General features: G+C 32.1%; 2 protein-coding genes across 2 annotated transcripts; both read left to right on the plus strand.

The window, feature by feature from the left end:
• The first annotated feature begins 3 nt into the window (after nucleotides 1-3).
• LOC147407591 (uncharacterized) lies at nucleotides 4-465 on the plus strand. Its single transcript, XM_086432615.1, has one exon. The coding sequence runs from the start codon at nucleotides 4-6 to the stop codon at nucleotides 463-465; it is 462 nt and encodes a 153-aa protein (XP_086288741.1).
• A 9,679-nt stretch (nucleotides 466-10,144) lies between these two features.
• On the plus strand, nucleotides 10,145-10,606 carry LOC147407592 (uncharacterized). Its single transcript, XM_086432616.1, has one exon. The coding sequence runs from the start codon at nucleotides 10,145-10,147 to the stop codon at nucleotides 10,604-10,606; it is 462 nt and encodes a 153-aa protein (XP_086288742.1).
• The last annotated feature ends 10,495 nt before the right edge of the window (nucleotides 10,607-21,101 follow it).

Consider the following 21,101-nt stretch of genomic DNA (forward strand, 5'->3'; position numbering starts at 1 on the left):
GCAATGGAACCAACTTCTCTTTGTTCCTCTATGCTTCTTCCCCCACAACCATTTTCAACACATCGAAAGATCGAGGCCACACATCGGAAGAAGAGATATTCTTCTTCTAGGGTTTGTGCTTCAAGAAGAGACCCATATGATCATCGGGACTATGATGGAAAGCTCGTTGACGAAAGCCTGATCATTCTACGAATGCGAATTCATGAGATGAAGATGATAGAAAGAAATCACGAACCTCCTTTGGATTGGATGGATTGGGAGAAGCAGTACTACACGATGAATTACGACTCTGACATATGTGAAGCGATGAGGTTGCTTCAAACACAGCTGATGAACACTAGGCCAAGCTTGGCATTAGGGATGGTGGTTCTTGTTGCATTGAGTGTGCCTACATCGACGGTCGTGATTATGTTCCATTTGATGGAATTTGCTAAGGTGATCTTATCTGGGTTTCATCTCAGTTGATCAGATATGGTTCCATCTAAAAGATTAAAAGATGAGACTTATGTTTTTTCAAAAAATTACTGGGGAATTATGTTCCCATGTAATATGTTTGGTGTGTAGACAGTATGGGAACTTTAGGATATACAAAAGTCTTGGAATAAGTAAAAAACAAATCCTTATTGAATTAAATTTTTTTATCCGAATCTAATCTAATCTAAAACGTAAACACTAGAGGGCTGCTTTATTTGTGGATATCTGATTTATTAATTGTCATTTGTTTTTATATTTTAGATAGTTGAAACCCTTCAAAGTTAATAAATAGAAATGGCATTCATTACTTTAAATTTCCAAATAAACTATGCATTCAAGGTTAAAGTGGATCATATCTTTGTGAAGTTTATTATTTGATTATTTGTGAAAAATATGAATATTTTTAGTTTTTTTTAAAAAAAAAATATTAACTCATGTCTTTGATTATAAAAAATTGTAATTATACCAGTGATACTTTTGTATAAAATATGTCGTGTTTTTGGAGGAGAAAAACATTGCAATGATTCATAGGAAGTTTTTTTTTTTTTGGGTATTAGGTATTTTGTCATTGAAAATGCATGCAAAGAAGATGGAATTCTATTATCACTTGAGATAATTTTGTCATATTGCAATTCTTGAGACTTGGAAACGAAAGGTACCTTTAGTTCTTGGTGGTAGGGCATAAAATGGGTCAGATTTTATTTGAAATCTGAGTGATCCACCAAATTTAGTGGATTTGGACACTTGGAGTATATGCAAATAAAAAAATGGATCGAATATTATTTGATGAACCTTGATCTGAGTTGATCGAATACGGATTCATTCCTCATATCCACCTAGATTCGAATGATATTTTATATCAAAAATTATTATATTTTAGGTTTTTCAAAATATCATTTACTATTAGTTTAATATAACATAATGAGAAAAAGGCGGAGTATAAGTGGTTTAATTGCAACCAAATTTTGAGTGGCCATAATATTTAAATTTAATATAATCAGGGTCATTTTAGTAAAAACATCATGAAAATGCAACGATGATGTTGCATAGTTTTCAAAATTATAAAAGTATCCTGCTTTTACTATTTAATCTTCAAAATTCATTTAATTAATATTTTAAAATATAAATAAGTCCCTGTGATACATTTGTTTTTGCACATGCCAACTTCTGCTCTGTAATTAATGGTATTAGATTAACTTAGAAAAATTAGGGAATTTCAAGTTTATTCCTTTCAAAATCACTTATATTTAGAATTACTCCACCAAGTTGCAAGATTAGGTCATTAGGATATTGCCCTCTTAATTTTCGTCAATTGCCTGTTCACTCATCTGAAATGTCAAAAATGTTTTTCTCACTTTCTCTTTATTATCTCCCTTATATCTTTTTAGTATAAAAAAATTTCTTAGATGAGCCCATTGGTTTCTTTCTAGCTTCTTGCTTCTTCTCGCTTTTTCGATTTTTATTGGAAGTGTTTCCAACTTTTTTAGGTAACATCATTTCAAACTGCTTCTTTTTGAGCAAAAAATGCGAGAAGTGTGCTAAACGGGGCACCTTCGAACTTAAAAGGTAAATGCTGCAATCATAATTCTAAAAGAAGTGATTCCATATAAGCACTTCTATTGAATGTAGGGCCACCCCAAACGAGCCTTTATGTTTGTGTAATGCTTAGTTCTCTTCACTAAATCATGCTTGTCATTCTTCAGTCTGTAACTTCGTCCGAAATTCATATCAATTGATCTTCTTAAAATATGTTAAATTCAATTATATGTGTTGCGTCATGTGCAGTAAAAATTGGAAAAGGAAACTCGATTAACCTACATGTTTGGTTCAATGTATCATACAAGCTAAAGAAACTCGGTTGATAACTAAATAAAATTGACAAATTGTAAAATCTTTTGATATTAGTGTATCACAAAGATTATGTCGTTGCACCATATGTTCTAAGAGACAATAAAGAAACTTATATATCATAGATTACACATTGGTTCAATATATGCTAGAAATGACGGAAAACAGATTACTAATAGCAGGGACGGAGCCATGACTTTGCCCAAGTGGGGGCAACCAATAGTAGAAAAAAAAATTGTGGAGACAATTAGGGTGAAAAAAAATAAAATAGTTGTGGGGGCAATTAAAAGTGGAAAAAATAATTGTGGGGGCAATAGTGGCAAAAAATTTGATCTGTTGCTAAAATTCGTCGCAATAGCTCATTGATCCATAGACTTTAAAAATTCTTGTGGGGGCAAGCGCCCTGACCGTAAATCCACCCTTGACTAATAGAAAACATTTATTAAAAATGTAAAGTATTTTGAAATTAATGTGTCATATTAAATACGCGTGTTGCATGATGTGTAAGAATAAAAAATAAAAAAAGGAAACTTATGAAGGTTATTTGCACGGGTTCAACGTATGATACAAATTAACCATAGAAAATAAATAGATAATGGGAAATGATTTGACAAGTTGTAAAATCATTTAGAATTAATTACCATATATATTATGCATAATTGTATGACATGTTGTAGAGAACAAAAAAGGAAATTTATTAAAGGTTTCATGTTTGATTCTATGTATGATACAAACAAAAGAAAATTGATTACCGATAGAAATAAACTCAACGAGTTGTAAAATAATTTAAAATTAATGTGCCACATTAATTATTTGTGTTGAATGATCTCTAGAAAATATAAAATGGAAACTTTTTTAATGTTACATGATTGGTTGAATGTATGATACAAACAAAATAAAATAGATTATTAATAAATAAAAAGATTTGACAAAGTGTGAAATCTATTGAAATTAATTTATAATATTTCTTGCCTTCAAATTTGATGGTGTAACTTCTATATAAACCCATGCACCTTAGGCTTGTAACATCAAACATTGTTTTATTGAGGTATTTTTTTCATCTCTTTTAAATATGTTAGCCCTTTTTTTTAATTCAATATTCATTTGCATTTGTCAATGCAAATCTTGATCGTTGTTCTTGGCATTTCAAAATTCAAAGGTAAGTTCGTTATCACTTGGTTAAAAGCAGGAGCTTGAAGCCATTTGATGAAAATGAACTATAGACATCTGAAGGATGACCACTCTCATACCCATTGGCCGTGATTTATCACTTATATCTCGAGACTAGGAGCACGAAGCCAATATTGAAGTATTTTAGAAAATACCTCATCTAACTTCTAGGATATGCAACAAGCCATAAACAGACATGTCAGCGTATCGGGTTTGTGAGGGGGTCGTGTGCTTGAAGTGAAACAGGTGTCCGTTCTTTTCTACGTAAATTCTCAAAGTTTCAATATTTCAGATACATGCATCAATAAGTATTGAAGTGAACTTACATTTTCTTTACTCTAACAGGTTGTTTGTACTGATATTATGAGAAAGTTTTCATGCTCATTTTATCATTTATTCAAATATCAATTTGTTTGCAAAACTTGAATTAATTTGGACATTTAAGTTCTCAATAAATTTGTATTTTAGTACCTTGATTTTATATGTTTAAGCAATGGTAGGCTATTTCAATCACCTTCTAAATAACAGGATGACCACTCTCATGCCCATTTATCCGAGCAATTCAAGCAACACACCATCCGTATAGTGTACATCAGTCTTACTACTGGAGTTCACTCCCCTATGGCTGGACGCATTGAGGTCCTAATTGGCCGTGATTTAAATAATCGGATGGTTCTTTCTTGCTTTCTTTACTCATTAATAATATAATAGCAATAGCTGCTTACTTTCTTCTACTTAATTTGTCACATGGATTTGTGTTTTATTTCTAAGACACAATTCCTCTTAAGCAAACAAAATGCTTACAGTTCAGTTCTCTTTCTTACTCTTTTATGTTAACAAAATGGCAAGAAAGAGAAGGCCTATGATCCAAAGTCAACTGTAATTTATGGCCACTCCAAGAATATTACTGATTGGGTGGTTTATAGCCACCTTCAAAGTTCAATATGATGAATGGAAGGAATACTGTAGTTGTACTGTATTATTAAAATATGATTCGGTCTCTGTACCATACTATTTGGACCATCCACACTAAAGAGAGTCAGTAAATAAATTAGTTAAAGTAGTGCGCACCTTATCACAAAAGTTTTCACTTTTTCTTTTAAACTGTGGTTACAGACAGTTTTTACTAGTAGCAGACGCAAATCCAAAGGCAAATTTTGGCTGTCTCTTGGGAATTTAAAGTTTTGATGCAATACCCCTGCTGAATTGTTTGTGATGCCCTTTTTTTCCCATTAAACCCATGAATTCTTCGCCCCATCACCTTCCCTCCAAATATGATCCTGGAATGAAACATTTCCACTGCGAACTTCATTAGTAAGCTTTTGTGTTCTGAACTGTAAAATACTTACAAATTTTTTATATTTATAAATAATTAAAATGATCTTTAATTATTTATTTTTTAATTATCTTTGACAAGTAATAAAATATGAAATGTATGACTTCAATTTTTTAATTTAAAATTTAATAAAGATTTTTTTAAAATATAATAAGAAAACTACTAATGGTCCCTCAACTTTACTTATTACACTCCAATTTCTTAAATTATTTTTCCCCTAGTAAAAGATTAAAACAATCTTCAAAGATTAGAAAGGTTTGGTTCAGATTATAATCTCAACATTATAAAATAGTATCACTCATTCAAGCCACTTCAATAATTGTTTACAATTATGATTATGCTCATAAAATCTTAAATCAAAAAAATAAAAATCTAGAATAAAAATGAGAGAGTTTCCATTGGCAACCCAACATTTACTATTTACTTATTTTTAATCATTGGCTTATTTTCTTTATTTTTAATTGAGATGTAATAAATAAAAATTGAGTGTTAATAGCTCTCTTTAAAAAGTAGTTGATTTTCTGGTCTCAGTTGGATTAATGGTAACAAAATCTCATTTTTGACCAATATATATCAGAAGAATCAACTTTCGCTGATGTGTCCCATATTGAACGTTTGTGGAAAAAGTCTTAGTGGCTTCTTCGGATTCAATGTATTATATATACATTTTCAACCTTTTACGTGGATTCTATTCAAACCATTCTTTTCAACTTCACTGCAGATTCTTTACTATTTTAAAAGATATATTCTCTTAACTTTTACGTTTCTATCGTACAACTCTTCTTTTTCTAAGACATGTGTCCTATTCTCTGACATTTCATAGACCAACTTATGTTTTCAGATTGATGACATGACTCGTGGTCTTCTCTTGTAAACTAATGAAATATGACTTCAATACCCTCGTCAACATCACCATTTTATTCAACAGATCGAAGATAATTGATTTTGTGAAGAAAAACAAAAGTTTTTTAAATCATTTTTCATTAATTTATTAGATAAGATAAATCATGAGACATGTCACTTATTGAAAAATGTAAGGGTATGTAAAATATTTATCTAAAGGTAAAGATGTCATTGAAAATATTTATAATTTACTACTATTAAAATACTTGGGAAGAACCACTTGATTTGATTTATATTGATTTCCTTTCATTTATTTTTAAATTTTTGTGTAACTTGTTATTTTATGAGATATTGGATTGTTGAATTTGTTACGTATTTAATCGTGCTTGATGTTGTCTTAGATTTATGTGAGCCATCTACAACTTTGCTTGTCATTGAATTGTTTTTTAATGTAATCTACAATATATGTGAGCCTCTATTCAAAATGTATTTTGGGTTGAAATGATTTTAATATTTTTTTTATATAGTTTTCTTTACTTGGATTTCTTACGAATGTAAAATATCTTATTTTTATAATGCAGTCGTGAAGTGACACCAACCATGGTGCTTTACCCTACCACTACCTTTCTTGAAATGCACTTAAGGGTATTCCCGTAGACAACGGGTGCTAGTATCCTATCTGGGCTTGTGCGTAGTCCATAGACCATTGGGCCTTATCCGACATACTAGTCAATTAGGCATTGATCCAACCCACACAATCCTTTGCCAGGTAAGTCAAGAGACTTTGGAGGTTCGAACACATGATCATAGACAAGTCCCTACTAGTGTCTTACCATCTTTTGAATTGTTCAAATTGCTAAAGTGGTTGTAGCTCAAAATTTGAGTACTTAAAATTAGGGGTGCAACTTAGTCTAGTTAAAATCAATAAACAAGCCAAACTGATAGGTTTAAATTGGTTTGGAACAAGTTTCAATTCTGTTCTGGGTTGAGAAAATGCAAAACTAACCAATTCGATTCTCTTATCGATTCAGGACTAGTATAGAACCGAACTAAATCGAGAACAGACTCTCTTATAAAATAAATAATTATATGAAATATTATTATGGATTAGAACATGGAAGAAGATGGGGGATGAGTGATTATTTGATTGTAATTACTACTTAGGAGTTAGGAAACAATTTAATGGCTTACTGTATGAAAAATTTCTTATTGATTATTTATTTAGTTTTTTCCAATTAAAATATTGGTTATTTGGAAGCAAGTATTTATGATATTTGCAACCCAAGAACTAAACTGACCTCAATTAGCCTTATATTGTTTGGGTTGTTTTAGTTATTAGGTCAATTTGATTTTGTTCTAGTTTTTTTTTTGAGTAATAATTTTTTGATGAACCCCTCCTACACCCACCCCCCTCATAGAATGGTAGATCATTTGCATCGGGATATGCATAATCATAAAACCTTTTCTTATGTATCCCAAGGCAAATGATCTATGATTTTGTGATGGGGGGCTCGTGTCAGATGGAGGCATCATATTATCAATACACTTCTTTTTTATAGCAAAATCGATCTAAGTCAGTTCAAGTTTGATTGGGTCTCAAGCCAAACAAAGTTGCACACCTACTTAAAATTTTCAATCAACAATACAAAATGTCAATTGAGTTTTATGAAAACCTCTCAAATGACTCAACCAATTATTCAAAAATATTTTTTGAGTCCAATGCCTAATAAATTCGTTGATGTGCAAATTTATTTTTCCTTTTTTGGTCAATATTTTTTTCATATGTATATTCAGATTGAATACGCAAACATTGAATCCAATTTTCACTGGTCAAAAAGAGAAGACCAAGGCCAAGTAGGTATGTTACTAGATCGAGAATGCTAGGATATCTCACATTCTCATGTATTCACCATTGGGTGGAAGGGCATCTCATCCAATTTTTTTTTTTTTTTTAATTTCAATTTAAAAGACTAACAAAAGTGATGGATGATTGGACGACGGAAAAAAGACAAAGTGGACGACTGTAGAAAAAAACAGATATATTTATATATAATGATGGATGATTGGACAGCCACCGAACATATAAGTTGTATTTGCTTTTAAGAGGGTCGAGGATGTCAAAACTTGGACTAATGAAAAAAAAGTTCTATCAACTTTGAATAATTATAAAAGCACCACACCAATTAATAATGAGTCCAAAACTTCTAATCCAATAAAAAATGATTTACAAAATAAAAATAAAAATAAATAGAAGATTTGTGATTTTTAATTTGATGGGGTTAGAAGTGTTAGAATGGGTTGAATTTTTTTTATGATGATCTACGCATCATAAAAATCATTATCATTAAAAATCAGCTCATTCCGAAACTTTTAACTCATATAAGACAAAATAATTAGGTTATAGTGTGGGTTGCCCTTATTAATTCGTAGGGTGTTTTTATAATTACTCATCTACTTTTAAGATGGTAGAAGATTTTGATCAGTCACCTTAAATTATAATGAAAGAACACTAAGTATTGTTGACATCAAATTTAAATTTCAAAAATGCCTCTCACCATACGAAATCTTTATTATTGTAAGGAAAATGTTGAAGTGACATGAAAATTAACATCAATTCACACATTGTTGATGTGGGTGCATGTACAGTCATAGATGATATTCACTGAGATAGGAGTGAAAAGTATCTATGGTTCTCGGCTCACCTCCACATCAACCATATGTGAATCAATGTCAATTTTAATGTTACTCCAACAATACTCTTATTATAATTATTTATACATAACAAAATCAGGCGGAGGAAAGTATTATTGACTTCAAATTTATATTGCAAAAAGCCCCTTCATTAAACTTATTCTTCACTATTATAATTAATAATAAAAATTAATTTTTTTGAAATTTATCTTAAGTGAGTTTTAAGTTGGTGCCAGCTTAGTTGGTAGTCTTTAAATGTTGATACCAAAGACTTAGGTTTAAATCTTGTCAGGAATTACTGGACTCATTAAAAATAGGATTACCAATCAGAAAAAAGTTTTTAAAATATAAAAATACTAATGCATAATAGTAAATGACAGCACATGTTATAATATTAGGTAATCTATATAAAATTTCTAAAACAACTTTTCAAATTGGTTATAAAGATAAGGGTCCCGTTCGGCACCCTAAGTTTTACCACACACTTTAACAAACACGTTTTGTCTTACATGGGTTAGAAGTTTCGGAATGAGCTGATTTTTGGTGAGGATGATCTCTATGGTGAGGAGATCATCCTCACCAAAAATCAGCTCATTCCAAAACTTCTAACCCAATCAAAATTGATTTACAAAAAATGGACGGTCCACGATTCTTCAACGTGTAAACATGGGGCTAAACATTTCGGAATGGGCTGATTTTTGGGGAGGATGATCTTCTAATCATAGAGATCATCCTCACCAAAAATCAGCTCATTCCAAAACTTCTAACCCATGTAGGACAAAAAACGTTTTTTAAAGTGTGTGGTAAAACTTAGGGTGCTGAACATTTCCCTAAAGATAATTATACCCTAATAAAAATATGAGTTGCGCTGGAGTAACATTGAATACTCAATGAAAAGCATTTATGGTTCTGACACACATCAATGCCAGAAATGCCTCCCACGATGAACATTTCAATCTTACTTCAGCATTATCCTAAAAATATTGAGATTTTTAAGTCTTGGATTTGCACATGCCACTTACATGGTATGAAATAAGGACAATTGTTGTGTGGGCATAGTTTTGTACATAAGAAGAGTCTTACAATTATCCTCATGGAAATAAATGATAGTAGCGGCCTTGAAATGTAAACATGGGATATTCATGGAAGGCCTTGGCCCGAGTTAATAGATAAGTTGAGAAGGAAAGCCAAAAAACCGATTTCATATGATAGCTACGGACACTTGAGCATCAGTGGTAAAACTTGCCAATGAAACAAAAACTCTAGAACAATGGAGGAAATCAAGGGATTGATACTTATCTCTTCAAAATATAAAGAAATCAAATTAGAAATTTAGAAATCAAAATTATAATGGAAAATGGACAAAAATAATCAAGAATGGAAAGAAATTTGAAAAAAAAAGAGGAAAATTTAGCAATAATGATTGTGAGGGACTCTTTATTGAGAATATATACAACTTAATCTCTTAGAAAAAAAAATATGAACAATTTAAGTCCCATTTAATAAAATATTCACCTATTATTAAGAGTGAAAAATGCTGGAACGACACAAACGGAGGCACAAAGGTGACAAGCTAACCCAAAACGCGGAATATCTCTTCAAACACGGTTTGTCCACATTCCACCCCCCTTGAAGGATAAAGATAGCTTGTCTTCTTATATGACAAAAACTTATAAATAGTGGAACCACAAGTTGCTCCTCTCCCTATAAATAAATCTCCCTAAAACACTTCATCTTCAACCTTATACTATATACATTATCATCTCACTTTTATCTTTAGCGATGGAACCAACTTCTCTTTGTTCCTCTATGCTTCTTCCCCCACAACCATTTTCAACACATCGAAAGATCGAGGCCACACATCGGAAGAAGAGATATGCTTCTTCTAGGGTTTGTGCTTCAAGAAGAGACCCATATGATCATCGGGACTACGATGGAAAGCTCGTTGACGAAAGCCTGATCATTCTGCGAATGCGAATTCATGAGATGAAGATGATAGAAAGAAATCATGAACCTCCTCTGGATTGGATGGATTGGGAGAAGCAGTACTACACGAAGAATTACTACTCTGACATATGTGAAGCCATGGGGTTGCTTCAAACACAGCTGATGAACAGTAGGCCAAGCTTGGCATTAGGGATGGTTGTTCTTGTTGCATTGAGTGTGACTACATCGACGGTCGTGATCATGTTTCATTTGATAGAACTTGCTAAGGTGATATTATCTGGGTTTCATCTCAGTTGATCAGATATGGTTCCATCTAGCCAGAACGATTGTATGCATGTAAATATTATTTTAGAAATCACAAATAGATGATGTAGTTTTATATGATATTTTTTATCATTTAATACATTGCAAGTTTTATTAAGTTGGGCAATTTTTGAAGAGAAAATATGCTAAAAATGAAATTTTATAATTTTTATTATTATTTTTATGGAAATGCATTTCTAATTCTATTCATTTTGATGAAAAATACGCTGATACTCGTTAGTTTAAATATGATATTATAGAACATTTTTGGAAAAAAATTTAATTGGTGCCAACAATTCTCTTCCACCTTGTCATTTTAATTGTAAAGATTAAAATATGAGGCTTATTTATGGAGTCGTGATAATTTGATATGCACTCCTCGGGATATACAATTCTCTCGAGATACACTTTTTATGGGGAAGTGCAGCCATGTATCCTGAGGAGTATAGATTTACAGTTCTCGAACTTGTCACATCAGGGTAGTCGATTGAGTTTGCCAGATTAGCATGATTCTTATTTATGTTTTTTCAAAAATATTAATGGGGAATTATGTTACTATGTAATGTTTGGCGTGCAGAGAGTGAGAACTTTAGGATATACAAAAGTCTTGGAATAAGTAAAAAAAATCTTTATTGAATATTTTTTTTTTCCGAATCTAAACCATAAACACTAAAGTGCTGATTTATTTGTGGATATCTGATTTATTAATTGTCTTTTGTTTTTATATTTTAGATAGTTGAAACCTTTCAAAGTTAATTAATAGAAATGTCATTCATTACTTTAAGTTTCCAAATAAACTAAACATTCAAGCTTAAAGTGAATCATATCTTTGTGTGAAGTTCATTATTTGTGAAAAATATGAATATTTTTAGTTTTTGAAAAAAAAAAAACATTAACTCATATCTTGATTAGAAAAAAATTGTAATTATACCGGTGACACTTGTATATAATATGTTGTGTTCTTGGAGGAGAAAAACATTGCAATGATTCATAGAAAACTTCTTTTTTTTTTTTTGATGTATTTTGTGATTGAAAATGCATGCAATGAAGATGGCATTCTATTATACTTGAGATAGCTTTTGTCATTGCAATTCTTGAGAATTGGAATTGATAGGTACCTTCAATTCTTGGCGGTGGGGCACAAAATGGGTTAGATTTTATTTGAAATCCGAGTAATCCATCAAATTTAGCAGATTTGGACCCTTAGAGTTGATCCAAATAAAAAAAAATGAGTTGAATATGGTTTGATATCCCTTGATCCGAGTTGGATCCGACTCGAATATGAATCCATCCCCATATCTGCCTAGTTTCAAATGATATTTTACTTTGGAAATTATTGTTTTTAGGTTTTTCAAAATATCATTTACCATTACTTTAATATAACACAAATGATTATAAAATTAAATGATTGGTAAAATAGATTAGTATGGCAATTAGCAACAATGTATTATAGAAAAGAAAAAAATATTTAACAATCAGCTAGACCCAAATCAAGCAATTCAGTCAAGTTGGATCTTGATCTGAATTAAGTGAAAGCAAAATGATTCAGATATGATTTTATCCAGTAGGATTTATATCAAAAGGGGAGATGTCTTAAGTTCAAGTCTCTTACTGGCCACCACAAGGATTTATCCCTACTTACCTAATATGTGTGATTTGTGGGATAATACATATATTTTGTAACATGAATTCTTATAAGATAAAGAAGTATAATTGTAAAATTGAATACATTGCAAGAAAAAGTTGAATGGTTTAGAATTATTCAACATGACCAGCCTGAATCAAGTAGTTCGGTTGGGTTGGATATGGATTTACTGATTGCAAAATGGTTCTGATATTGTTTTAGGTAATAGGATCTAAGTTGGATCTATATCCGAATAAATTTTGGGTATGCATATGAATGTACTCAGATCCGGCCCGAACACAGCCCATTTTGCCCCTAAAGATCCGAGTTGGATTTGGACCCTTAAAAAAAATTCAGATCTAAATATGGATGTACTCAAATCTCGCAAGGGTCCAACCCATTTCCAATTCCAACTCCTCTAATTTTAGAACAAAATTCAACAAGAATCAAAATTGAAAAAATATGATGGTTGCAATCCTAGATACCTCAAGAATAATCAAAATCTAAATGCTTGACACCTTAGCATCTGGTGCTTCTGTGTACCCTATTCGTTTGATTGGTGCCTCAGACGAATATCATATTGCAAAAGATAATTAGAAGCTTCTTAGCTGGATGTCCCACAAAGTCTTGGAAGCTGTAACTTGTGACTTTGCTTCCAACAGACCAACCTCTTTGGGGCTAGAAGTGGTTCCATGAGCATGCAGAGCCTCTCACTCCCCATCCAAACCACTATCATAATAAGACCCCAGTCTTCAGAATCATTCTCTCTATTTAAACTTGTAGCTTTTGAGTTATAAACAGAAGATACAGTTCGATCCTTGAAGGTGTTTATCACATAAGGATCACTAGAAACCATGGTAAGAAGAGAAGGTAAAAATGAAGATCCCTCATCACATCACCAGAATGTTAAAAAAAAAATGATTCACCATTCACATAAAAAACATATATCAATATCACATATAATATAAACAAATTACATTAACTTGGGTATAACCCAAATAGGCTTTGGCGACGGATGACTGTAATCGCTATTATAACAAAATAAGGGTTCAAAACTGCTATTTTCTAAATTAAAAGATCCCGCAAGATTTCTTTTGATGGTAATGTGCTATACAGATGATGTCATGCCAACATAATCGGAGTGGATCCTGATAATTTGGGGGTCCAACTCAAAACCAATTGACAATGAGTGGAGAGGCCCAATAGCTTATAAGGAGAGAGACAAGGCAATTTGTGTTCGATGTGGGACTAAACTCAACACGCCCCCATACGTGTAAGCCGGACTTGGCCAAAGCACGTGGAGATATGAACTAAATGACGTGGAGGAGAGAAAGGCCCGTTTTGATACCATGATAATTTAGGGCTCCAACTCAAAACCAATTGGCAATGAGTGGAGAGGCCCACTAGCTTATAAGGAGAGAGACAAGACTAATGTGGGATTAAATTCAACAGATCCTCTGTATTACTGTTTTCCTGCGGTACCCTATAGTTCAATAAAATGGCTGATGACCACCACCAACTCAGTTCATTAATACATTGCTTTCACCAAGTCACTGAAATAGTCCATTTTAATTTAAAAAATAACAACAACATGGCATATTGGTTTTCTTTTACTTGTTAATATACGTCATCTGTTTTCCACTCCCTTATTAATAATCATTCATCACCCCTGGAAAAAAAATAAGCATTTGATTGAACTAAATATAATTTAGTTTAAAAAAATAAAAATATTGGAATCAGTACCTTCTTAGGCTTCTTATGCCTCAAAGCTTCAAGGATAGACCAAGCATTTGTTATGAATGTGATCAAACATTCACAAGGAATGAGTTGGACAATCACAACAGTTCGATTGAAATATGGTACTTACTAATCTGAATGTTCCAAATTTAAAATTTAACTAGGGTTTTAGGTCATTTGGTTTTCCTGAATTATTGGTAGCTTAGCTAAAATAAAATTGTGTTCTTCTTCTTTTCACTAGAAAACAATTGTTCATTTACTTTTTCTATTCAGTTTTATTCTTGTGTAGTTGTTCTTTCGAGTATAAATTGTGGAAGATGACATTATACTATGTGTTTGATAATTTTACTATGGGGAAGATTATGTGCTACCCGTGACACCTTTTGTACACCATGTTCCACCTATAACAGATGTATTTTTATATCGTTCGAATCCAAACATGCCATTCTATGTGAAATTTTATAGTCTGTTTTAATGGGTGGATCTTGTTAACTATAAAAAAAAAAGAAAATTGATTTAATGCTCCTTTGATCGCAACTTAACTGTAGTTGGCCAGTTGATTATTAGGGAACAGAAAGATGATTCCATGACTTACTTGCATTGGCTTGTTAGGATTGAGGAGCCCATATTGTGGATTCTTACGCTTGCAATTCACTCAGACATGTGAGATGTTTCTTTATTTGTTGGGATTGTGTAACCTTTACTAGAAAGGGTATTTGTCGGATGGGTATTTCTAATGCATCATGTTTCTTTGGAAAATGCTGGATTGATACAAACGGAGACACAAAGGTGACAAAAATGATGTGATGACGCACACATAACCGTAGATGCTTTTTACTCGTATCTCGTGGAAAAGCATCTATGGTAATGTGCGCGACACCACTTCATTTTGCCACCTTTGTGTCTCCGTTTGTGTCACCCCAGCACGACTCTATTTCTTTAGGTTGGATCATGGGGTTTATTGATTGTGGTTTCTGTTTTTTTGTTTGTTTTTTTTATTTTCATTGAACAAAGTCCTAATAATGTATTTTTGATATATAGGGGAGTTAATGATGGATTTAAAGACCAAATCCATATTGGATATCTTAGGGAATTGCAACATTGTTGTGGTGCACGGTTCTGCTCACAAGACAATGAGAGGGACCTTACTTGCCCTCTGTCAGTCCCACCATGATCAGAGAACAACTTCTACCAAAAATGATGAATTTATCAGAACCAATCTTAGCAATTGGGATGGCAAAACTCTTGATTTGCAAGAAAAAACCAAAGAGGTTGATGTTAGAGAGAACCAAACTTAAATCAATTATTCACATTTCCTCTTTTAATTATAAACACACAAATCCTTATTACAACCCAATTTAAAAATTTTAATTTAACTTACAGTTCTTATACTATATTGTTCAGATGGCGCTGTTGCCATCGTTCAGGCAGATTGCGGGTATCGTATCCAATTTGATATCGGATTACATCACCACAAAATGTTCATATGGGCATTTTGTGTAACATAGATAAATAATAAGATTAAAATATTTGTGGCGATGTAATACAGATTTAAGAGTCTTAAGCATGTTAAATAGATTGGTTCATTGTTTTTTTTTATATCTAAAATGCCCATCTGAACATTTAAGAAACATAAGTCTTTGCGCTTGATGTGCGGGTCAACTAGTGCCCAATCCGACAGATTTATATTTATATTTATATTTTTAACTTTAAATTTTAAAATAATATGGGAGTGGGCAATTTTGCAACTAATTGATAATATCATAATATGATTAAATTTTGTCTAAAATTTGCCTGACTGACTCAAACAAATTTGGTCGTTGGGCCCAATATAAAAGTCTTTTGGGGACTTATTCCAAGGTTTTGAAAATGGACGGTTACACCGAACCCCCAAATTTAAAATTAAAATTCAATAATTAAAAATAACTATATATATATTTTTTTTAAATCTTGAAATTTTTGGACATGCATCCTTGTGTCATGTGATCCGTTCTTTTTTGTTTGATGGAGCATATCAAATTAAAATTTTCCCATTTTCACATTGAAAACTGATAATGTTGGGGCTAATTGGCCCAAATGCAAAGCTAAGAGGCCTATCCTGGATGTTCTAAGTTATTTTATGGTAAGCCGGCCCAACTATTTATAAAATCCATGGGGTTCAAACTAAGTTGTAAACCCAATCTATGAAGTTTTTATTCAAAATACCTTTCAAAAACTTAACTTACTAATAAAAATCAAATTTACATCATTAATTTAGAGAGCTTCTATTGCCATACAAGAGGGTTGCTAATTCATTCATGATTTCATATGAATTGGGGTGCTCTAAGCAAAAGTTTGTGTGGCAATGAAATCTCTCTTAATTTATCAACAAAATGGGACATTGACTTCCAGTCAATAGAAAAAACCTAATCTTGATATCACCAATTTCACAAAGGAACACTACTAAAATTACCATTAAGAAATTGATGATATATTGAAGGTTTGACTCAAGCTTTGCCCTGTCTAGTCGTCTATTGACACCCGTCCCAAGATCCATGGTGTGATCTACTGATCCATCAGTCGTGTTCAAATTACTCAAACATCTTAAGATGCTATGAATTGTAATATTTAGTTACAGCGGAGTATAAGTGGTTTAATTGCAATAAAATTTTGAGTGATCATAATATTTAAATTTAATATAATCAAGGTCATTTTGGTAAAATATTATGAAAATGCAACAATGACATTGCATAGTTTTCAAAATTATAAAAGTATCATGTTTTTACTATTTAATCTTCAAAATTCATTTAATTAATATTTTAAATTGCAAATAAGCCCCTGTGATACATTTGCTTTTTTTACTTTCTCTTCATTATCTCACTTATATATTTTTAGTATAAAAAAATTTCTTAGATTAGCCCATTGGTTTCTTTCTAGCTTCTCGCTTTTTGTTCTTATTGGAAGTGTTTCCAACTTTTTAGGTAACATTATTTCAAACTGCGGAAGCAATTTTTTTTAGGGCAAAAAAAATGCGACAAGTGTGCTAAACGGGACATCGTGTACCTTAAAAAAAAAAAAAAAAAAAGTAAATGCTGCAATCATAATTCTCATAGAAGTGATTCCATATAAGTACTTCTATTGAATGTAGAGCTGCCCAAACGAGCCTTTATCTTTGTGTAAAACTCACTTCTCTTCACTAAATCATGCTTGTCATTCTTCGGACTGTATCTTCGTCCGAAATTCATATCGGTCGATTTTCTTAAAATATGTTACATTCAATTATATGTGTTGCACTACGTGCAGTAAAAAAAAATGGAAAAGGAAATTTGGTTAAGGTACATGTTTGATTCAATGTATTATACAAGCAAAAGAAAATCAGTCATTAACCTCGAGGGGTTGGCTCAATGGCAATTTTGGACTGCTAAGCGGTTAGTGCCTGTTGAGTTTGATACCCAGTATGAGCACTAATTCCTCAGGAGCCACCTGTGATGGCGTGCTCTCAATTACCTGGTGGTGTGGATGATGTGCGGATGTTGCACGTGCCTGGGGCTAGTCCTTGGACAAGACCATGGTCTATGGACTGTGCAAAGACCAGATGCAGGCCGGTCCTCTTTAATCACTTCGAAATTGAAATCATAGCTTATGAGTTATGACGAGGACGAGAGTTCACACACAAACATTGAATTTTTTTACCTGAAAAATTGGAAACCATAACAAATGAGTTGGACTTGGTGTGAAAGCCCTTGCAGTAATGAGCCAGTCTTGTCTAATGTCACAAAGCCCAAATAATTATTTTTTAGAACGTGCTGTTCATGTGCAAGGGGGTGAGAAGAACTGGACTATTAGTCTGTTTATTATAAAACTCAAGTCTTTTGGGCTTGATGTGCTTGCCAGCCAATGACCCGATTAGACCCATTTATATTTTTAACTTTAAATTTTAAAATAATATGGGAGGGCCGAGGAGCAATTTTGCAACTAATAGATAATAAGATTAAATTTGTCTTATCTTCAATATTCAAAAAAATAACTGTGTGTGTGTGTGAAAGTTGTTAAAATTTTGGGATCTGCATTCCTGTCTCATGTGATCCATTCTTTTTATTTGATGGATAGCATCAAATTTGAGTATGCTGTTCATGTTTGGGTTAATTAGCTGGAATATATAGGGTAGAAGTAGGCTTGTCTTGGATATTCAAGTTCTGTTAATGGTAGGACACCCCACTATATATAAAACAGATAGGGTTCAAACTAGGTTGTAAGTCCAATTTATAGAGGAAATTTTGATTTTATTCAAAATACCTTTCAAATACTAAATCAAAATACGAACAAAATCAATAATCCAACGTTAATTTTGAGAGCTTCTATTGCACACCAAGTTTTACCCAGAGAACCCCAATATGTGTGCAAATTCTTGGGCAAAAGAATCACTCTTAATTTATCAACAAAAATGGGATATTGACTTTCAGTCAATGGAATAAACCTAAGCTTGCATTTTGTAGCTGTATGAGGTTCCAGTCTGAGGTCACTTCAGCATTATTCAACCTAACATCACCAATTTCACATGACGAAACTTACAAAATTACCATTGAAAAATTGATCTATTGAAGGGCTAACTCAAACTCGACCCCTGACCCTCAATGTAAGCCATCAATAATGTTCAAATTACTTGAAAATCTTAAGATGCTATGCATTGTAAATTTGCAACTAATGGTATTAGATTAACTTTTTTATAGGTTAAATTTTTTTATATATCATGGGTATCCCCACCTTGCAGGTAAGACTAATCCGGCAATCATAAGCATCACCCCCTCAGAAAGTCTTACGTGCAAGAGGTTGAGTCGAGGGTCAACTGGACCCTGATATTCATAGTTTCGTGGGGTTTCAAACACTTGACCTACTCTTCCTCATGAGCTTATCAAGGTTCGGCTTGCCACTAGGACAATCCCTTGGGGTTTAATATATATGTTGATTCAAATATATGACACAAACAATAGAATAGATTTGTAAAAATGTAAAATATTTTAAAATTAATGTTGACATAATTTTGTAAATAAGAAGAGTCGTACAATGATATAAGTGATAGTAGAGGCCCTGAAAGGTAAATATGGGATGTTCATGGAAAGCCTTGGGCCAGCTTAATTTCTTGACATAGAGTGGACTTTGCTTCCTGTTGTGTTCTCAATAAATCGGTAAACATGTTCATGAGTGTTGGCTTTAAACCTTTGTCATCAATAAAAAATTATATGAAATGTTATTATGGATTGGAACATGGAAAAAGGTGGTGGATGAGTGATTATTTGATTGTAATTACTACTTAAGAGTTAGGAAACAAATTAATGACTTATTATATTAAATATTTCTTATTGATTATTTATTTTGTTTTTTTCTATTAAAATATTAGCTATTAGTATATATGATATTGGCAACCCAGGAACTAAACTGGCCTCATTTAGCCTTTAGATTGTTTGGTTTGTTTTAGTTTTTTGGTCAATTTAGTTCAATTCTAGTTCTTTTTTGAGTAATAATTTTTTTATGCACCTCTCTCACACCTATCCCCATCATAGAACGGTAGATCATTTGCATCGGCAAAAGCATAATCATAAAACTTTTTCTTGTGTATCCCAAGGCAAATGATCTACAATTCTGTGCTGGGGATGTGTGTCAGAGAGAGACATCATATTATCACGACTCTTCAATTTTATGGTAAAACCGATCTAAGTCGGTTCAATTTTGATTTGATGTCAAACCGAACAAAATTGCACACCTACTTAAAAATTTTCAATCAACCATACAAAATGCCAATCAAGTTTCATGAAAACCTCTCAAATGACTCAACTAATTATTCAAAAATATTTTTGAGTCCAATGCCTACCAAATTTGTTGATTTGCAAATGACTCAATATTTTTTTCAAGACAATTTTCACTGGTCAAAAAGAGAAGACCAAGGTCAAGTGAGTATGTTACCAGATCGAGAATGCTAGGATATCTCACATTCTCATGTTTTCACCACAGGGTGGAAGGACATCTCATCTCTCATCAAGTTGAAAACCTAAGGGTTTTGGAGAGACATGCGCAATTATAATCTTAAAAGATTTTTTTTTTGTTTTTAATTACAATTTACAAGACTAACAATAATGATGGATGATTGGACGGGAAAAAGGTTATGACAAACATGACGACGGAAAAAAAAAAAAAAAAACAGATGTTATTTATATAATGATGATGATTTGGACAGCAACCGAACAAATAAGTTCTATTTGCTTTTAAGACGGTCGAGGATGTCAAAATCTGACGAATGAAAAAAAAATTCTATCTACTTCGAGTAATTATCAAAGCAACACACGACTTAACAAGAGCAGCTCACACTTATCCAACTATTTTGTCTTATATGAATTTAAAAAAAATTTAAGGAGCTGATTTTTTTTTTTTTTTTTTTTAAAGATGATCTCACAAAAATAAATCAGCTCATTTCAAAACTTCTAATCCATTCAAAATTGATTTTAAAAAAAAAAAAAAGACAGAAATAATTTATGATTCTTAAACTTATTTTGGTAGGTTTAGAAGTGTAAGAGTGTAGGAATGAGTTGAGTTTTGGTGATGATAATCTCCACATTATTATAGAGATTATTCTCACCAAAAATCAGTTTATTTTGAAATTTTTAATTCATATAAAACAAAATAATTAGGTTATAGTGTGGATTGTCTTTATTAATTCGTAGTGTACTTTTATAATTATCCATCTACTTTTAAGATTGTAGAAGATTATGACAGGTCACCATAAATTATAATGAAAGAACATCACACTATACCATATCTTTATTATGGTAAGGAAAATGTTGAAGTGACATGGAAATTAACATCGATTCACATGTTGTTGATGTGGATCATGTACAGAATCATAAATGATTTTCACCGAGATAAGAGTGAAAAGCATCTATGCTTATGTGCTCACCTCCATGTCAATCATGTGTGAATCAATATCAATTTTAATGTTGCTCCAAAAGCCCTTTCATTAAACTTGTTCTTTACTATTATAATTAATAATAAAAATTAATTCTTTTGAAATTTTTCTTAAGTGAGTTTTTGAGTTAGTGCCAACTTAGGCCCCATTTGAAAACCCTACCAAAATTTGTTGTCAGATTATGTTGTAAG

This window comes from Akebia trifoliata, chromosome 3, assembly GCF_017979445.1.
Source record: "Akebia trifoliata isolate Shusen 1 chromosome 3, ASM1797944v1, whole genome shotgun sequence".
NCBI classification, from domain to species: Eukaryota; Viridiplantae; Streptophyta; class Magnoliopsida; order Ranunculales; family Lardizabalaceae; genus Akebia; species Akebia trifoliata.

Coding starts and splice junctions, on each gene's coding strand:
- LOC147407592 (XM_086432616.1), top strand. CDS start 10,145: ATGGAACCAACTTCTCTTTGTTCCTCTATGCTTCTTCCCCCACAACCA.
- LOC147407591 (XM_086432615.1), top strand. CDS start 4: ATGGAACCAACTTCTCTTTGTTCCTCTATGCTTCTTCCCCCACAACCA.